The sequence below is a fragment of the Tachyglossus aculeatus genome, chromosome X1 (genome assembly GCF_015852505.1).
Source record: "Tachyglossus aculeatus isolate mTacAcu1 chromosome X1, mTacAcu1.pri, whole genome shotgun sequence".
Lineage (NCBI taxonomy): Eukaryota > Metazoa > Chordata > Mammalia > Monotremata > Tachyglossidae > Tachyglossus > Tachyglossus aculeatus.
In genome coordinates, this window is record NC_052101.1 from 64,820,095 (window position 1) to 64,838,176 (window position 18,082).

Here is an 18,082-nt window from a genome sequence, read left to right on the forward strand (position 1 = left end):
AAATGCAGCAGTTTTTACATGCACATCATGTGGATATGATTGTTGGTCCCATGTTGGTCTTGTCAGTCCACATTCATTTGCACTGAAATCATCTCATCATCATGTTCCTAAAAACTTGATGCCATATATTAGACAGCTGGCAGAATTGTGTTCATTGATGTCTGGTTGTATCTAGGAAGAACTATTCTTCCTAGAGTATTTCCTCCTTCATTAATGTGATGTTGTGACACTTTATTTTTAGTATTTAAGAAACACTGTGCTACCCTTAGTGCAAAAGTTTGATATGAAAACATTTTTAAAGCAAGTCTTCAGTTTTTTAAGTTTGAAAGGTAGCTTGACAAAGCATTTATTCCATGAGCAAGTTGTTTCTATCGCTTCTGCATGGCTGCTTCCTTATTTTCATGGTTTTTAAACAAATGCTAACTCTCAGTATTTCTTTTATAGATGCAAAAGAAATTGTTCTAAAGGCTCAGATCTTAGCTGGAGGAAGAGGAAAAGGGACTTTCAATAGTGGATTGAAAGGAGGAGTTCATTTAACCAAAGAGTAAGTTTTTAAGTATCGTATCTCTGCCAAATCACAATATGCTGTATTGGATCTGGGCTTGGGCACTGGGAGCATTGAGGACAAAGAAATTGATACTTGTGTCCAATAAAAGGACCTGGTATAACTGTGGATGATGATTTGAAATCTCTCTGCTTTTCCCTATGGAAGCTTCCCTGCTAATCAGGGAAGGTATTTCATGATGGAATTTCGTCCCCTGGGTAATGTCCAAGAACAACCAGGAAGTTTGAGGAGGAGGAGGAAACACGGGTGTACTTTTGCATTGAGGAATTTTCATTCATAAACATTCTTAAACAGTAATAGGAGATTCAGTATGTTTTTCAATTTTCTTTTTTCTTTCTTAGTCCTAAAGTTGTAGGACAGCTGGCTAAACAGATGATTGGGTATAATCTAGCAACAAAGCAAACGCCAAAGGATGGTGTGAAAGTTAATAAGGTAGTATAAATTTTTTTCATTTTATTTTGTATGTGTGTGTGAAAAGCAAGGCAAACCACATTGAGGAAATAATGAAACAATGCCTCCCTGAAATTTACACTTTATTTCTTATGGTTGTATAATATATGCAACACTGTGATTATTTTTTCATATAGGAAAGCAGTTTATAAATGCAAAGCACATCTGTTAAAGCTGTGTTGGGATAGAAAAATTAGAGGTACTGATTAGGTCCCAAGTTCTGGTTAATTACAAGTACGGTTTATCTAGAAGAGTGCATTGTGTAGTCATGATGAGGACTAGAGAGAGCAGCATAATAGAGGTTATGAGTCTCCCCCCTTTTAGACTGTGAGCCCACTGTTGGGTAGGGACTGTCTCTATATGTTGCCAACTTGTAGTTCCCAAGTGCTTAGTACAGTGCTCTGCACACAGATCACGCTCAATAAATACGATTAATTGACTGATTGATTGAGTAAGGGCTGTAATAATAATAATTGGTATTTGTTAAACACTTTCTATGTGCAAAGAACTGTATTAAACACAGAGATAGATGCAAAATAAGGAGATTGGACCCAGTCCCCATCCCATATGGGGCTCATGGTCTGAGGGAGGGAGAACAGATATTTTATCCCCATTTTACAGATGAAGAAACTGAGACCTAGAGAAGATAAGTAACTTATCTGAGATCACACAGCAAGCAGATGGCAGATTCAGGATTCTAATCCAGGTCCTCTGACTTTCCAGGCACATGTTCTATCCACTAAGGAACAGACATCAGCAAGGAGCTCATGCAAAGGCATGAGCTGAACCATAACTGGATTTGAAATTCCTTTGAAAAATGTGGGTCTGAATATGTAACCTCATGTCATCTCTCAGGGAATTTCCTTAGCCAAAATGGTTGACTAAGAATGGTTTCTCTTAGCCAAAGAAGCTAACACTCCTTAAGTTTGGTTGAGATTGCCTTGTATTTGTGAGGATGGATTTTAGGAATTGAAAGTCATGGTCATCCATTATTTACAATAGTAGACGCTCATCAGTATTTAATAAAATCGCTACTTGCATAAAATGTATTTTTTTTTAATTGATGTATGACAATGTAAATGTAACATACCAGAGAGTAATATGATAAGCAGTTTGATTATAAAAAGTTCTGTTCATTATTAAATCAATGAACTGCAAGCCTGTAATATATTACAGCTATTAAGCAATCTATACATTTGGAAATTCTGAAACCATTAATTTACAGGTGTAATGAAAAACAATTGACATGGGAAAGGGAGGCTAGTTATTACTCTCAGAAGGAACACCAGAAGAACAAATGAACTATGCCTTATGTTTACAAGAGATATAATTTATACCACTTCTTAAAATGATCTAATGGAGATGAATGCATAAAAATAATATAGCATCAGTTGCAATGGAAAAGGAATCTATCTTTGGCAACTGAACTTGATATTTTTTAGTCAAATGCGAGTAAGCAATAATGTTTTTTATATTGCTGTACTCTTGAATTAAAACAGCTGCTTTGTGAAGCTTTTGTAAGTGATTTTTCTGTAAAGAAAAAAGGTAGCAAGAGTTTCTTCTGCAAAACTATGTAGCTGTCACTTTTCAGGCTAACAATATTAAGAAATGGTATGAAAATGGGCATTACAGAGCCTTCAAAATTTCCAATAACTAACTCGATGCTTTTTAATTTCATGGATGGAAAATAAACCCACCCTTTATTTTGCAGCAAGTTTTCATATTGGTCACTTAATAATTACCAGGACATATTCTGTGTCAAATACTGGGTTAAGCCCTGTGGTACGTACTGCATCAGGCATAGTTCCTGACAATCTTGGAATTCATAATCTAGATGGGAATAGACAATGGTACCAATGGATTGCAAGCAACAAGAGTCGATCAATCAGTAGTATTTACTGAGTGCTTACTATGTACAGATCTAGGGAAAGTACAATACAACAATTAGTGGACACATTTCCTGCCCACGATGAGCTTACATTCTAGAGTCAGCAAGCCAAAGTGACAATATCAAGACAACAAGATAGATCTTGGAGATAAGGTGTCTTCAGCCTCTCCTTTAACAACTCAGACAAGATAGAAATCAGACAGCCTTCAAGGTTTGCTTAGAATTTAAGCCTGTATTGAAATTAATATACCTGTGTATCTCTATAGATAGATATAGATAATAATAATAATAATAATGATGACATTTATTAAGCGCTTACTATGTGCAAAGCAGATACATAGGTATATACATACACACACACACACACACACAAACACTTCTGGCACTTTCTTTTGCCTCTATTGTAGTCTTCCAAGCTCTTAGAACAATGCTCTGCATACAGTAGCATAATAATAATGATGGCATTTGTTAAGCACTTACTATGTGCAAAGCACTGTTTTAAGCGCTGGGGGGATACGAGGTGATCAGGGTGTCCCACGTGGGGCTTACAGTCTTAATCCCCATTTTACAGATGAAGGAACTGAGGCACAGAGAAGTGAAGCAACTTGCCCAAGGTCACACAGCAAGCACGTAGCAGAGCTGGGGTTAGAACCCACGACCTCTGACTCCCAAGCCCGTGCTCTTTCCACTGAGCCACGCTGCTTCTCAGCACGGTCTCCTGGAAAAAGCACCAGAAGACCTGGAATCTAGTCCCAGCCCTCCCATGGACCTGCTGTGTGACCTTGCGCAAGTAACTTAACATCTCTAAGCCTCAGTTTGCAAGCAGATTTGGAGGGAAAGACTCACTGCCAAATTAGTTTTATTTTTCTTGCTAATTTTGTAGGTGATGATTGCTGAAGCATTGGATATTTCCAGAGAAACCTACTTTGCTATTTTGATGGACCGGGCCTGCAATGGGCCTGTTTTGGTTGGCAGCCCTAAAGGAGGTGTTGACATTGAAGAAGTGGCAGCTACTACTCCAGAACTCATCTTTAAGGTATATGTGCATTTGATACTGAATTTTATTAATTCATCTTTGTTTAGAAATTCATTTTCTTTCTCTTTGAACTTGATTCATAAAGATTGTATGGCTAGGCTCAAATCATTTCTTGTTCATAGAATGTGATAATTTCTAAAATCTCTGCACAGATATTTCATCTTTTAACTTCAAATACCAGGTAAATACTCTGAGAATGCTACGTCCTGGGTTGCTCGGAATGCCCAGGGATATAATATTTTGCCATAACTTAGAATGATAATATGTCCTGTTCAGTGTGTTGTGAGAATAAATCAGGTAATTGCTGTATTTAAAAGCCTGGGGTTCTTGGGGCTAAGGAGAAGTATTGATGCCAAAGGAGCCTTAGTAATGTCATATATATGTTTCAATAATAAAATAATATTTAACATATATATATAAAGTTCTTTAAAGCAATACTAATGGACCATGGACACATGCTTTGGGAGCATTCCAGAAAATGCCATAAAAATTAACTCGCACTTGGCTTCAAGGCTCTCCATCACCTCGCCCCCTCCTACCTCACCTCTCTTCTCTCCTTCTACAGCCCAGCCCGCACCCTCCGCTCCTCTGCCGCTAATCTCCTCACCGTGCCTCGTTCCCGCCTGTCCCGCCGTCGACCCCCGGCCCACGTCATCCCCCTGGCCTGGAATGCCCTCCCTCCCCACATCCGCCAAGCTAGCTCTCTTCTTCCCTTCAAGGCCCGACTGAGAGCTCACCTCCTCCAGGAGGCCTTCCCAGATTGAGCCCCCTCCTTCCTCTCCCCCTCCTCCCCCTCTGCATCCCCCCCATCTTACCTCCTTCCCTTCCCCACAGCACCTGTATATATGTATATATGTTTGTATGTATTTATTACTCTATTTATTTATTTTACTTGTACATATTTATTCTACTTATTTTATTTTGTTAATATGTTTTGTTTTGTTCTCTGTCTCCCCCTTCTAGACTGTGAGCCCACTGTTGGGTAGGGACCCTCTCTATATGTTGCCAACTTGTACTTCCCAAGCGCTTAGTACAGTTCTCTGCACACAGTAAGCGCTCAATAAATACGATTGAATGAATGAATGAATAAACATTCCTCAAAGCCATCTGTATAGTAATTAGAAGTGAAAACTGGTGTCAGATTGACTTGTCAGCATGCCACCCTGTAGAATTATATATATTTTTGGAAGGACTGTTTCATAGATGGTTTGGTAATTAAAACATATCCTATAGGCAGCAGCAATAGCCCTAATCTTAGAGAACTTTGGCAAACTGCCAGGCTTTAATTACTAAGCACTTTTCTTTTGAAGTCATAAATCTTCTTTCCAATTAAACATCGTAATTCTGTTTATGCATTATAATAGGAAGAAGTAGACATTTATGAAGGATTAAAGGATAGCCAAGCACTTCGAATGGCGGAAAATTTAGGCTTCAAAGATGCTCTGAAAAACCAGGTACTGTGATAAGAAATGTAGCTTGAATCATAAAATATTTGAATCTGGAAATAGCTTTATTGATATATTTTATTAGCATAATCACCAAATATATTTCAAATTAAATATACATCTGTGAAAGTTGTATACATTTTTTATACCATTTATCCAAAATTTGTCTTAAGCAAAATTAACCCTATGATTTTCCCCTTTTCAGTGGAATAAATTGGACTGCCACAAACCCATGCTGCTTTTGCCAGTGCCTTTAACCATAGAAAGGGAAGTATTTCCATGGTTTACAAGTGGAGTCACTTCTATGGAATTACTCCTTAGGTTTCTGAGAAGGCATGGCTTGGATGTTCTAGGAGTCGGTCTGGATGCCACATCTAATGAGAAGTCTTTTGAGGGCTTGGCAATGGCTCAAATTCAAACAGATTACTTGGTTGAGTTGTTGAGGGGACATAAGAACCCTGCATGGTAGTCCTGTAAACTTGGCTTCAGGGTTATTTGAAGAGTTATTGTAAATATCTGGCTGAGATACCCACATAAACCCTGTCAAGAACTTTTGCCCATGTTTGGAGACAAATAGAGGCCAGTACAGGAGAGAATGGTGGTGTTTTCTAAATCCAGAATTCCACTTTCCTTATACTATGTTTCAAAGAAATAATTTGTCAACCAAGATAATTTACCAAAGGCTGATAGCAATTTTTTTGCTGTTCTGAAAATATTTTAGATACATTTGGTCCCTGGAGGAAATTATAACTCCTTTTAATGAGTAGGTAACAGTGGAGAGTTCAATAAATATGTTTTCTAGATTCATTTTTTCTCCAGGTAATCTGTTGTAAAATAGTCATGATCCTTTGTTTTTTTTAATATTTCTTAAAAATAATTTTTTTGTTTTATACAATTTAATTTCATGTCAAATTTAGGCTGCAGATCAAATTAAGAAACTGTATACTCTCTTCCTGGAAATCGATGCAACCCAGGTTGAAGTTAATCCCTTTGGTGAAACTCCAGAAGGACAAGGTAAAAAAAAAACTAACAACAACAAAAATGAAAATATGTTATGATTTTTTAAATGTAAATACTATAAATTAAATTACATTGGAGACATTTGCAGGACCTTAGCATTAATTTTATTTGGGCATTTCATTCCTGTACAAAGCAATGTAGCCTAATGAAAGGAGCATAGGACTACTATAAATCAGAAGACCACTTGCCTGCTGTGTGACCTTGGACAAGTCAGTTAACTTCTCTGTGCCTCAGGTTCCCCATCTGTAAAATAGACATTAAATATGTGCTTTCCCTCCCATTTAGTCTGTGAGTTCCTTGTGGGACAGGAACTATCTGATCTGATATGCTTTCTGTAGCCACAGTTATTATTATTTTAACCATATTCCCAAGTGCTTCCATGCTACAGTTTAACATTTCATAGTATTTTGCTTTTATTATCTAATTACTAAACATAGTAAGAGTGTCATGTTTCACTTAGAAATAACAACTTTTCTTCTTCTGGAGATATTTTTTTCTGGAACTCAGAAGAAATATGGTTAGGATTTTAGTACTCATTGTTTTATGGATGTGACCTATGAACATGATCTAATTGAAATTTTGTAAATCTTTCTGGTTAGTCCAGACCTATATACATTTTACTGAGTTGAAATTTCATTACAAACTCAAGTGGAATCATCCACTCACTATGAATCCTCATATATTTATATTTATTTATATTTTATATTTATATCGGAAGCAGCATGGCTTAGTGGAACGAGCACAGGTTTGGGAGTCAGAGGTCATGGGTTCTAATCCCTGTTCCACCATTTATCAGCTGTGTGATTTTGGGCAAGTCACTTAACTTCTCTGTGCCTCAGTAACCTCATCTGTAAAATAGGGATTACTGTGAGTCCCACATGGGGCAACCTGATTACCTTCTATCTACCCCAGTGCTTAGAACAGTGCTTGGCACATAGTAAGCGTTTAACAAACACCATCATTATTATTATTGTGAAGCAATTCTAGGAGAGTTTTATGGGGTGACTCTGCTAGGCATACTTCTGCAATATGGAAGAAGGAATTTTTAGGTAACATTGACTAGGGATATGATGACTAACTTTTTCAGATGTTTTTTATCATAAATTTAGAGGTGTTCCTAAGGGCTTAGTGCAGTTCTCTGCACACAGCCTTGTGCCCTGAAATTTCTCATATGGCTAATGCTGTTTCTGATAGGCATCACCTTGGTGAGCAGGGTCAGTGAATTCTAGACCTCAAGTTCATAAGCAAAATATAAAATGACTTACACTTTAAGGAGACATTATCTTCCTCTTGTTGTTTGTAATTTCCTATAAAACCATAAGGAAGGACACCCTACTCCCATTCAGTACCCTAAGGGCTCTCGGTTTATCTCAATCAGCACCAATTTTCTCGGCCAAATCAAATCAACAAAAAATCTTTCCAAATGGCTTTAGAGTTTAGGCTTTAGTACCAGGATGTGTCATCACCTCTGCACAATGTAAGCACTCAATAAATACGATTGAATGAAAGAATGAATCACCTATAGATTACCGTCATTTTATCATCTGTACAAGATGGCCAATTAAGGGAAGAAGATCACTGATTCCAGTGCTTTGTTGCCAAACTTAAATTCAATTCTCATATATATGTTTTTTTTCTATAGAACTAGTTTCTTGCTGGGGCATTTCCTCCTCAGGGCTGCAGCCCCTTAAGGAAATTTTAGATTTAGAAGCAAACTCCCGAAAGCCACTATCAGTATTCTTCCTGCCATCCGTGTGCTCCCCACCCCTTGCCAACCTCCTGAGTTTACCACTGCTTTGGGAATATGAAATGTAGGTCATTATTCCTCAGTGATAATTTGTTAGCTATTCATTAACGTCTCTTAATTAGCCAAGTGAAGACGATTCCATCAATGGATGGGCAGTCACAGCAGCAAACCTGTGTAATGTTCCTGTAGATGAGACCTGCAAAGCCGCCATCTGGTCTACCACTCAAATTTTCTCAAAATGCTATTTCTTGGATTACTTTTTGGAATATGAAACCCACTTTGTGTTTTTCTCCGTCATCCTTTATGATATTTCACTACAGTTTTTTGAATATTGACGTACATGATACTAAATCAGTCAAAGGTATTGAGCGCTTATGGTGTGCAGAGAATTATACTAAGCACTTGGGGGAGACTATAAGGGCTTATTCTGTAGACTTCAGAATATGCCTGTTAGATATGATACATTCGAAGAGGCCTAGACCCATTTTTAAAGAATTAAGGGTTAGTCACATGTGTCCATTGCTCACTAGGTTTGTAGCCTCATCAGCTTTTTACGTTTTTTAAATGGCATTTGTTAAGCGCTTACCATGTGCCAGACAGTGTACTAAGCACTGGGATAGATACAAACTAATCAGGTTGGACATTCATTCATTCATTCAATCATATTCATTGAGTGCTTACTGTGTGCAGAGCACTGTACTAAGCTCTTGGACAAAGTCTAAATCCCACAAAGAGCTCAGAGTCTTAATCCCCATTTTGCTGATGAGGTAACTGAGGCACAGAGAAGTTAAGTGGCTTGCCCAAGGTCACCCAACAAACCTGTAGCAGAGCCAGGATTAGAACCCAGGTCTTCTGACTTACAAGCCTATTCTCTTTCCACTAGGCATTCCATCATCTTCTCTCAGTGGGCAGATCCACCAATTTGAGGAGCATCTTGGCCTAGTGGATAGAACACGGGCCTGAGAGTCAAAAGGATCTGTGTTCTAATCTTGCCTCCTCCATTTGTCTGCTGTGTGACCTTGGGCAAGTCACTTAACTTCACTGTGCCTCAGTTATCTCATCTGTAAAATGGAGATTAAGACTGAACCCTATGTTGAGGTTGAAAAGGAGGCATGTGCTTCATGTGAGTCACCTTCCACTTTGGTTTCTCTATTGAAAGTCTTCAAGACCTGAAAGGATAGTATCTGTGTCCAAACAGTACAAGTTTTCTTCCCGCAGACCATCTCCTGCTTTTGTTTCTCTACCTAAGGGCCGGAAAGAGTATTAAATAGGGTTAAAGAAGGAAAAATTTGCCTCCTAGAAAAACTCACCTCATCATTTTTCTACCTAAGGTCTTCAAGACTTGAAGAGAAAATATATGAAGTAGAAAAGGACAAGTCTACTTCATGCAGAAACATCTGTGCGTTACTCCACTTAGGCCTTCAAGGGAGAAATGTGCTTCATGCAAAGACTTGCCTTTTAGATTTCTCTTTTTAAGGTCTTCAAGGCTAGCAGAGAGAATATTTGAGGAGCATAAGGAGAAATCTGCTTCGTGCAAACCATCTCCAGCTTTTACTTCTCTGCCAAAGGTCTTCAAGGCCCGAAAATAGAATATTTGAGGTAAGGAAGGGGAAATGTGCTTCATGCACACCGTCCCCAGCTTTTCTTTCTCTACTTAAGGTCTTCAAGGCCTCAAAAGAGAATATTTGATGTGGGAAAGGAGAAATTTGTCTTATGCAAACAAAGTCTAGCTTTTATTTCTCTAAGGTCTTCAAGGCCTCAAAAGCGACTATTTCAAGCGAAAAAGGAGAAATTTGCTTTATGCAAACAATTTCCTGCACTCATTTTTCTAAATCAGATCTTCAAGGCATGACAAAATATGTGGGATTCAAGAAGAAGAATTTTGCTTCATGAAAAAACTCCTGTTAATTTGTCCACCTTAGGTCTTCAAGGCCTTTCCAAGAGAATCTATGAGGTTAGAAATGATTAGTTTACTTCAGGCAAACAATCTCCAGGTGTTATTTCTATAAGGTTTTGGCATTAAAAAAGGAGAGTTTTGCTTCATACAAAAAATGTCCTGCTTATTTGTCAGTCTAAGGGCTTTGGGGCCATCAAAGAAAATGTATCTGGTGGAAAAAGGATGAATTAGCTTCATGCAAACAATCTCCAACTGTTATTTCTCTATACAAGGTCTTCAAGGCCTTCAATAGCAGATACACTTCCTGTGCACTACTCCACCTCAGGCCTTCAAGGCCTTGTAATTGAGAGTATTTGAGGTGCAAAAAGAGAAATCTGCTTCACGCAAATCACCTCCAGCTTTTACTTCTCTGACTAAGGTCTTCAAGGCATTAAAAGAGAATATTTGAAGAGGGAAAGGAGAAAATGTGCTTCATGCAAGCAACCTCCAGCTTTTATTTCTCTACCTAAGGTCTTCAAGGCCGGAAAAGAGAATATTGGAGGTGAAAATAGAGAAATTTGTTTCATACAATCCAACTGTAGTTTTGATTTCTCTAATAAAGACTTCAAGGCCTCCAAAGAGAATATTTGAGGTGAGAAAGGAGAAATTTGCTTTATGCAAACAACTGTAGCTTTTATTTCTCTAAGGTCTTCAAGGCCTGAAGAGATAGTGTATGGCATTAAAAAAGGAGAATTTTGCTTCATGCAAAAACTGTCCTCATTTTTTCAACTTAAGGATGTCAGGGCCATCAAAGATAATTTGTGTGGTGAAAAAGGGTGAATTTGCTTCATGCAAGCAGTCACCGGCTGTTATTTCTCTATAAAAGGCAGACCTTCAAGGGCAGATACACTTCCTGTGCACTACTTCACTTCAAGGCCTTGTACTTGAGAGTGAATAGAGAATATTTGAGGTGCAAAAGCAGAAATTTGCTTCATGCAAACCTTATTCAACTTTTACTAGAAAAAGGAGAAAGTTTCATGCAGACAGTCTCCAGTTTGAGACCCTGAAGGCCTTAGAGACATACAAAGGAGAAGATTTCAAGTGAAAAGAGGGAAATTTGCTTTATGCGAAACAATTTCCTGCGCTCATTCTTCTAAATCAGATCTTCAAAGAATTAAAAAAAATACATGAGGTTAAAGAAGGAGAATTTTGCTTCATGAAAAAACTGCCTGCTCATTTGTCCACCTTAGGTCTTCAAGGCCTTTCTAAGAGAATATATGAGGTGAAAAATGCTTCGTTTACTTCATGTAAACAATCTCCAGGTGTTATGTCTGTAAAGACGTAGGTCTTCAAGGCCTCCAAAGAGACTATTTAAGGTGAAAAGGGATAAATTTGCTTCATGCCACCCAACTTTAGCTTATATTTCTCTAAGCTGTTCGAGGCCTGAAGCAACAGTACATGGCATTAAGAAAGGAGACTTTTGCTTCATGAAAAAAAGGTACTGCTTACTTGACAACCTAAGGTCTTCAAGGCCATCAAAGAGAATATCTGTGGTAAAAAAGGAGGAATTTGCTTAATGCAAACCATCTCCAGCTTTGATTTCACTATACAAGGTCTTCAAGGCAGACCTTCAAGTGCAGATATACTTCTTGTGCATTCCTCCACCTCAGGCCTTCCAGGCCTTTTATTTGAGAATGAATAGAGATTTTGTGGAGGTGTAAAAAGGAGAATCTCCAGTATTTTCCTTCTCTAAGGTCTTCAAGACCTCAAAAGCGAATATTGGATTGAAAACAGAGAAAATGGGTTTCATGCGAAGCACCTCCAGCTTTTATTTCTCTACCCTAAGGTCTTCAAGGCCAGAAAAGAGAAGAATTGAGGTGCGAAAGGAGAAATTTGCTTCATGCAAACAACCTCCATCCCTTATTTCGTTACCTAAGGTCTTCAAGGCCAGAAAAGAGAATATTTGAGGTGAAAATGGAGAAATTTGCTTCATGCATACAATCTCTCTTCAAGGCCTCAAAAAAGAATGTTTGAGTTGAAAATGGAGAAATTTGCTTTGTGCAAACCATCTCCTACTTTGATTTCTCATACTGAATGTCTTCTGAGAAGCAGCATGGCTCAGTGGAAAGAGCCCAGGCTTGGGAGTCAGAGGTCATGGGTTCTAATCCTGGCTCCGCCACTTGTCAACTGTGTGACCTTGGGCAAGTCACTTAACTTCTCCGTGCCTGTTACCTCATCTGTAAAATGGGGATTAAGACTGAGTCCCACCTGGGACAACCTGATCACCTTGTATCCCCCCCAGCGCTTAGAACAGTGCTTTACACATAGTAAGTGTTTAACAAATGCTATTATCATTATTATTATATGGACTGTGTCCAACCTGATTAGCTTGTATCTACCCCAGCACTTAGTACAGTATAGCAAGTGCTTAACAAATGCCATAAAAAAATTACTATCCATCACAGAATGTGTTCAGTTTTTTCAAAAAACATCGCAATGTGCCATAAACCAGAGTCATTGTATTTTCAGGTGCTGCTGCTTACTAAAGAAATAATTTATTTTATAGTGTAACTAGCAACACATTGCTTGGTCACATGAGCCTATTCTCATTTATTAATATTTTCTTTCTAAATCCCATTACTGTGACAAAAGCTATCATTAATTAGTAGTTCTCATGAGATGATTTTTAGAAAGCTTTTCATTACATTTCACTTTCATCAAGAAGCAGTAGAAATGAAATAGTGTTGTCTTTAACCTCTTATATTCTTGCAAAAAAATCTGTTGGTTGAAGAAAAAGCTAAAAAAAAATGCCTGGAAATGAACCTAAACATTGGGTGATTTGAAGAATAATTAGGATTCCATTATAAACAAAATCTTTTTTAAGGATTCCAAAACTTGGGAATAAATTGCTAAATGAGATAAAGGCTACAATGATTATCAACTTCTAGTAAATCTGGAAATCAGAGATGGGGAAGTGCACAAAAGAAAGTAGACTGCACCTGTTTCATAGAGAAATATTAAAATGTACTTTAAGAATGGTCCCCATACACAAGCAATGCCATAACATCTAGGAACAGCATAGGCATTACAAAAAGGAAAACAAATATTGATAATTTCAATACTTAAGTTACTATTACAATTCATGTAGGTTCCTGCAAAATATATGACCTTTTAAATGAAAATTTTAATCAGTTAATGGATAGTTTTTTAATTAAAAAGTTTTTAAAACCATGAAACCTCCATTTTAAAAGGGAGTTATTGCATCTACATTTCTTTAGGGTACTTTCTTTCCCTAGTAACTTATACATTTTTTGCTTTTATAACATATACATGAAGGTGCTAATGTTATATTCCCAACCTGTAATGTGCTAGGCTGCATATGTAATTAAATAGTATTTTTGTCACACAGAATTAACTTCAACTATCACATTTTCAGTGCTCCCCTGTTTTAATCACATGCAATTGGAAAGTATTATTGGGTGGGGGAGCGTTCCTCTTTATTGAAAGAGAGGCCCTTAAAATGAAATGTAACCTGTTGTTTAAAATCATTCAGCGCACTACTACCACTTAGATGCTTTGTCCCTTCATATTGACAGATTTCCATCTCAAACATATAGTTTTCTTAATTTTATTAAACAATGAATTCTCTCGACTTCTAAGACAATCACAAGAATGCTTTATTTCATGATTGCTGTGAAAGTTATATGTTATAGATGTCCACTTTGGAGCTACATTTTTTTTCCCAAACTATAGGTACATAATTGGACATTTCAACAGTTAAAGTGGAACTCACAAAAATATTGTAACTTTCATCTGTTCCTCATAATATTCGATTCTCCGTTTTGTTTTTTTTTTTTTCTGTCACTCCCAGCTAGGTCAACAATCCTACACACCAGTTCCTTTTAGTTGTTTAAAGCTTTCATCTATTGGAATTAGATAAATAAGATCCAATTTGAACCAGTGGGTTTAGTAACAAAAATTATTGGAAACCTAAGCTATCATCCAAAGTTAGCCAACCAATTAGGTTCCAGTTTTAGTCCAAGTTAATTTTGCTAAATAACTTCAGTGCTTTTTCTTTTTTCAAGAAGGTTTGGGTGTTTTTGGTGGGTGTTTTTAGTGGGTGTTTGCTTTTTTACTCATGTAAAATCATATTGAAGGATATTTTTGCTCTGTCCCTTGTCTTTTTCACATCAACTAAGAGTGTGATCGTAAAATCCCCACAAATACTGGGATATTATTTTTGAGAATGTAAGACTAATTTGTTTCAGAATTTTTAATTTTTCCTGGATGTCCAGGTTTTTGTCAGTTATCTCAAATCAAATGCAGCTTGAAGGCAAAACATATTTTGATTTAAATGCTACACCTATTTCACATAGTTGTGTTTCTGTCTGGGGGCAAATCTCCCATTGGTATTGTGATTCTTATTTAATTTCATTCTGTGCACATTTCTTCTTTTAACATTTTGAGGATCAAAGGTTTCCCTAAAGTGTCAATCATGTTCACCATTTAAATTGTTGAATTAGCAGCTCAGAAAATCTCATGCCACTAACCAAAACAAAAACACTCTGTGAATATAAGAACTGAAACTTTCTTTGATATTTGTCCAAAATGAAAATTCATTTGTATAATACAGCAAGCATATAACAATGCACTTTTGATAGTTAAAAATTGCCTTATAAATATTAATAGGTGTTTTTTCAGCTACTTTGTACGTGGAATGGCCTTTGTTTAAGATGAATATTCTCCAGAACTGAGATTCCGTTAATGTGACATTGAAAATGTTCATGTTTTAGCCAAACTAAGCCTCTAAAACTATGTTTAACTATTGTAGCTTTCTCATTAATAAACCAACCAACAAAAGTCTCACCCAGGAAATTTATTGTTCTCCTGTTGTTAGCATAAAAGGCAGTGGATTTTTAATATGTACATTGTCCTGAAATGTATGTGAAAAATGTGAACTTTAGGTTTCTTATATGAAAAGATTAACATAATGAGCTCAATTCTCCCATATTTTAGAAACAGTGTAAATTTAACTTTGTGGAATTGCATGTAAAATAAATGTCATAAAAACCATGAGGGTCACTACTACATTCTAAACTTCTTCATCCTTCCTCCACACAAACATAGGTACTAGTCTTGAGTCACCTTTGGAATAATGGGAGAATTAGCTTGTGAGCTAGATTTCTTTGATGTGTAATCTACTTCATCAGACTAACATTGACACTTTTATAAAGTTCAGTATAGCAGCAGTACTGGTATTCAACAAGCACTTGCTTAATAGCGTGGCTCAGTGGAAAGAGCCCGGGCTTTGGAGTCAGAGGTCATGGGTTCAAATCCTGGCTCCGCCAATTGTCAGCTGTGTGACTTTGGGCAAGTCACTTAACTTCTCTGGGCCTCAGTTACCTCATCTGTAAAATGAGGATTAATAATGTGAGCTCTCTGTGGGACAACCTGATCACCTTGTAACCTCCCCAGCACTTAGAACAGTGTTTTGCACATAGTAAGCACTTAATAAATGCTATTATTATTATTATTACTATTATTATTTGTACTGAACACTGTGTACTGAATGGTGGAATGAATAGAAAATAATCAAGATTTAGACATGATCCCTGTCCCATTATGGGCTCACAATCTAGGATGGAAAGGATAGTTACTTAGTAAAGAGAAAATGATTATAAACAGTGCACAGAGTATTTTGGCACTTTTTTTTCCAGTGGTATTTAAGCACCTACTGTGCTAATCACTGGGATAGACACAAGATAATCAGGATGGTCACAAGTCTATGTCTCACATGGGGCTCACAGTCTTAATCCCCATTTTGCAGATGAGGTAATTGAGGCCTAGTGAAATGACTTGCCCAAGTTCACATAGTAAAGTGGCAGAGCCAGGATTAGAACCCAGGTCCTCTGACTCCAAGCTCGTGCTCTATCCACTAGGCCAACTTAAAATACAAGAAAAAGTATAAGAAAAAATCTCTCTCTGCTCTACTACAGTCCTTAGAAACAAACTGCTGCAGCCTCCCCAACAATTGAACATTTTGAAAAGTTAGCTATAAGTTTGAAGGTCCCTGCACTTCTTAAAATTGGACTCCAGTGGAGGGTGGCATCTGAGTTCCCATAATGACTGGTGAGGGGAAGTAGGCTGTTCAGGCCCAGAGAAACCCCCTGTAAAGACCAGAGCATGAAGTTACATGAGGGCTCAAAGTCTCAGTATAATTCTATTTTATAAGTTATTACTTCAGTATAAAGCATTATGTAATCCTTGTGGGCCTGAAGTAGGCAGATGCAAAGATGTCTGATTTAAAACCAGGGGGATTATTTAGGCATTAACTCAAGAGGGAAAAAATGTCAAATTGTAATCATTCATTCAGCAGGGCTTTTGAACTGAGGAAGCGTGATTGGCGGATTTGAGCCGGTGGCGGGGGGCATTCCAGGCTAGAGGTAGGATGTGGGCCAGGGGTCGATGGTGGAACAGGTGAGATCAAGGCACAGTACAGCGGAATGTGCGAGCTGGGATGTAGAAGGAGAGAAGGGAGGTGAGGTAAGAAGGGGCAAGGTGATAGAGAGCTTTGAAGGCAATAGTGAAGAGTTTTTGTATTTGAGTGCTGCATTAAATAATATTTAGGATCTTGGGAAAGTATAAATCAGTAGAGTTATTTTACACAATCCTTGGCATAAAAGAACTTGCAGTTTGAAGGGGGAGACAGATGTTAAAATAGATTGCAGATAAGAGAAAGCAGCATGGACTAGTGGAAAGAGGAGTCAGGCTGGGGAGTCAGAGGAACTGGATTCTAATTCCAGCTCCAACACTTTTTTTATGGTATTTTTCAGCACTACTGTGTAACCGTGGGCAAGTCACTTAATTTCTCTGGGCCTCAGTTACCTCATCCAGAGTATGGGAATATGTACACAGAAACCACTACAGTAGCCCTCAGTCTGCCCAGAGTTTTGTGGAGGCCTTACATTGTGCGTATCTATTTCTTGCAGGGGTGGTGGAAGGCAGGATGGGATGGAGCCTCGCTAGTGCTGGTTCCTGGGAAGGCAGCCTCGCTGGCTGTTCAGGGTAGGGGTCTGATAGCATGCGGCAGCAGCTTTTATCCCCAGCTTGGCATGCACAGAGTGCGAGTGGGGCCCTCAGTGACAGGAGGGAAGGCTGCAGTTATTGAGGTTGCATTCCTCAGCCACGGTTGGGGGGATCCTAAGAGTGTGCTTCTGAGCACATCATTTCAAGGAAAATTATATCTCTGAATCGTAAAATTTATGATCTCAGAATATAATTACTGCCTGGCTGGAGGATAGAGCATGCAACGTTTGGGGAGTACCCTCTGGGGAGGTGGGCAAAATAATCACTCTTACACCACATAGAGGGACTTTAAACACTCTCCCCTACAAACAGCATCTCTCCAGTGATGGGCAGTTCAAGACTCAATTTGCATTTGGATCCATTAGGCTGCTAGGCAAAGATTAGCCTTCGAGTGTCACTTGAGGCACATTTAAAGTGTTGTCCAGTCCCTAGATTTCCTCAGATTGTGTGGCTGTATTGGGGTGCTTCTCCATCACAGGGCTTGAGGAGGCAGCTGGGATCCAGTGCTAGCATTGCATGTCCCTAAGTGCAAGGCAGGTTAGCATTGGACTGATCCCCTAGACTGAGAACTCCTTGTGGGTGGGGAATGTGTCAGTTTGTTGTTATATTGTATTCTCCCAAGTGCTTAGTACGGTGCTCTGCACGTGGTAAGCACTCAATAAATATGATTGAATGAATGAATGATTAATACTGAAGTGATTGGTCATGCGTTGCCATCCTCACACACATTGGTACAGTCTCCTAGCCTATATGGAAATTAGCAAATACCTTCAAATTTTATGTGTTATATTGGTTGATATTTGATGTTACAGATGGAGAAATCAGTCTGTGGAAAGCAAGGTGATTGATTTAAGGTGGTAGGCATGGGCTGGAGAACCCAGGTCTTCTGACTCAGGCTTTGAATGTTCAAGCAGAATGAAGTGTGAGATTGAGTACTGAACCCTCCAGTTATCACCTAATCTCCCTTGT

At 38.1% G+C, this 18,082-nt stretch overlaps 1 protein-coding gene across 1 annotated transcript in view; it reads left to right on the forward strand.

The window, feature by feature from the left end:
• Positions 1-18,082, forward strand: part of SUCLG2 (succinate-CoA ligase GDP-forming subunit beta) — a 253,760-nt gene that overhangs the window by 136,645 nt on the left and 99,033 nt on the right. Inside the window, exons 3-7 of the mRNA XM_038772750.1 lie at positions 445-544; positions 907-997; positions 3,787-3,939; positions 5,304-5,393; positions 6,302-6,398. Of these exons, the coding sequence (XP_038628678.1) occupies positions 445-544; positions 907-997; positions 3,787-3,939; positions 5,304-5,393; positions 6,302-6,398 (531 nt within the window). The remainder of the gene's footprint in view (positions 1-444; positions 545-906; positions 998-3,786; positions 3,940-5,303; positions 5,394-6,301; positions 6,399-18,082) is intronic.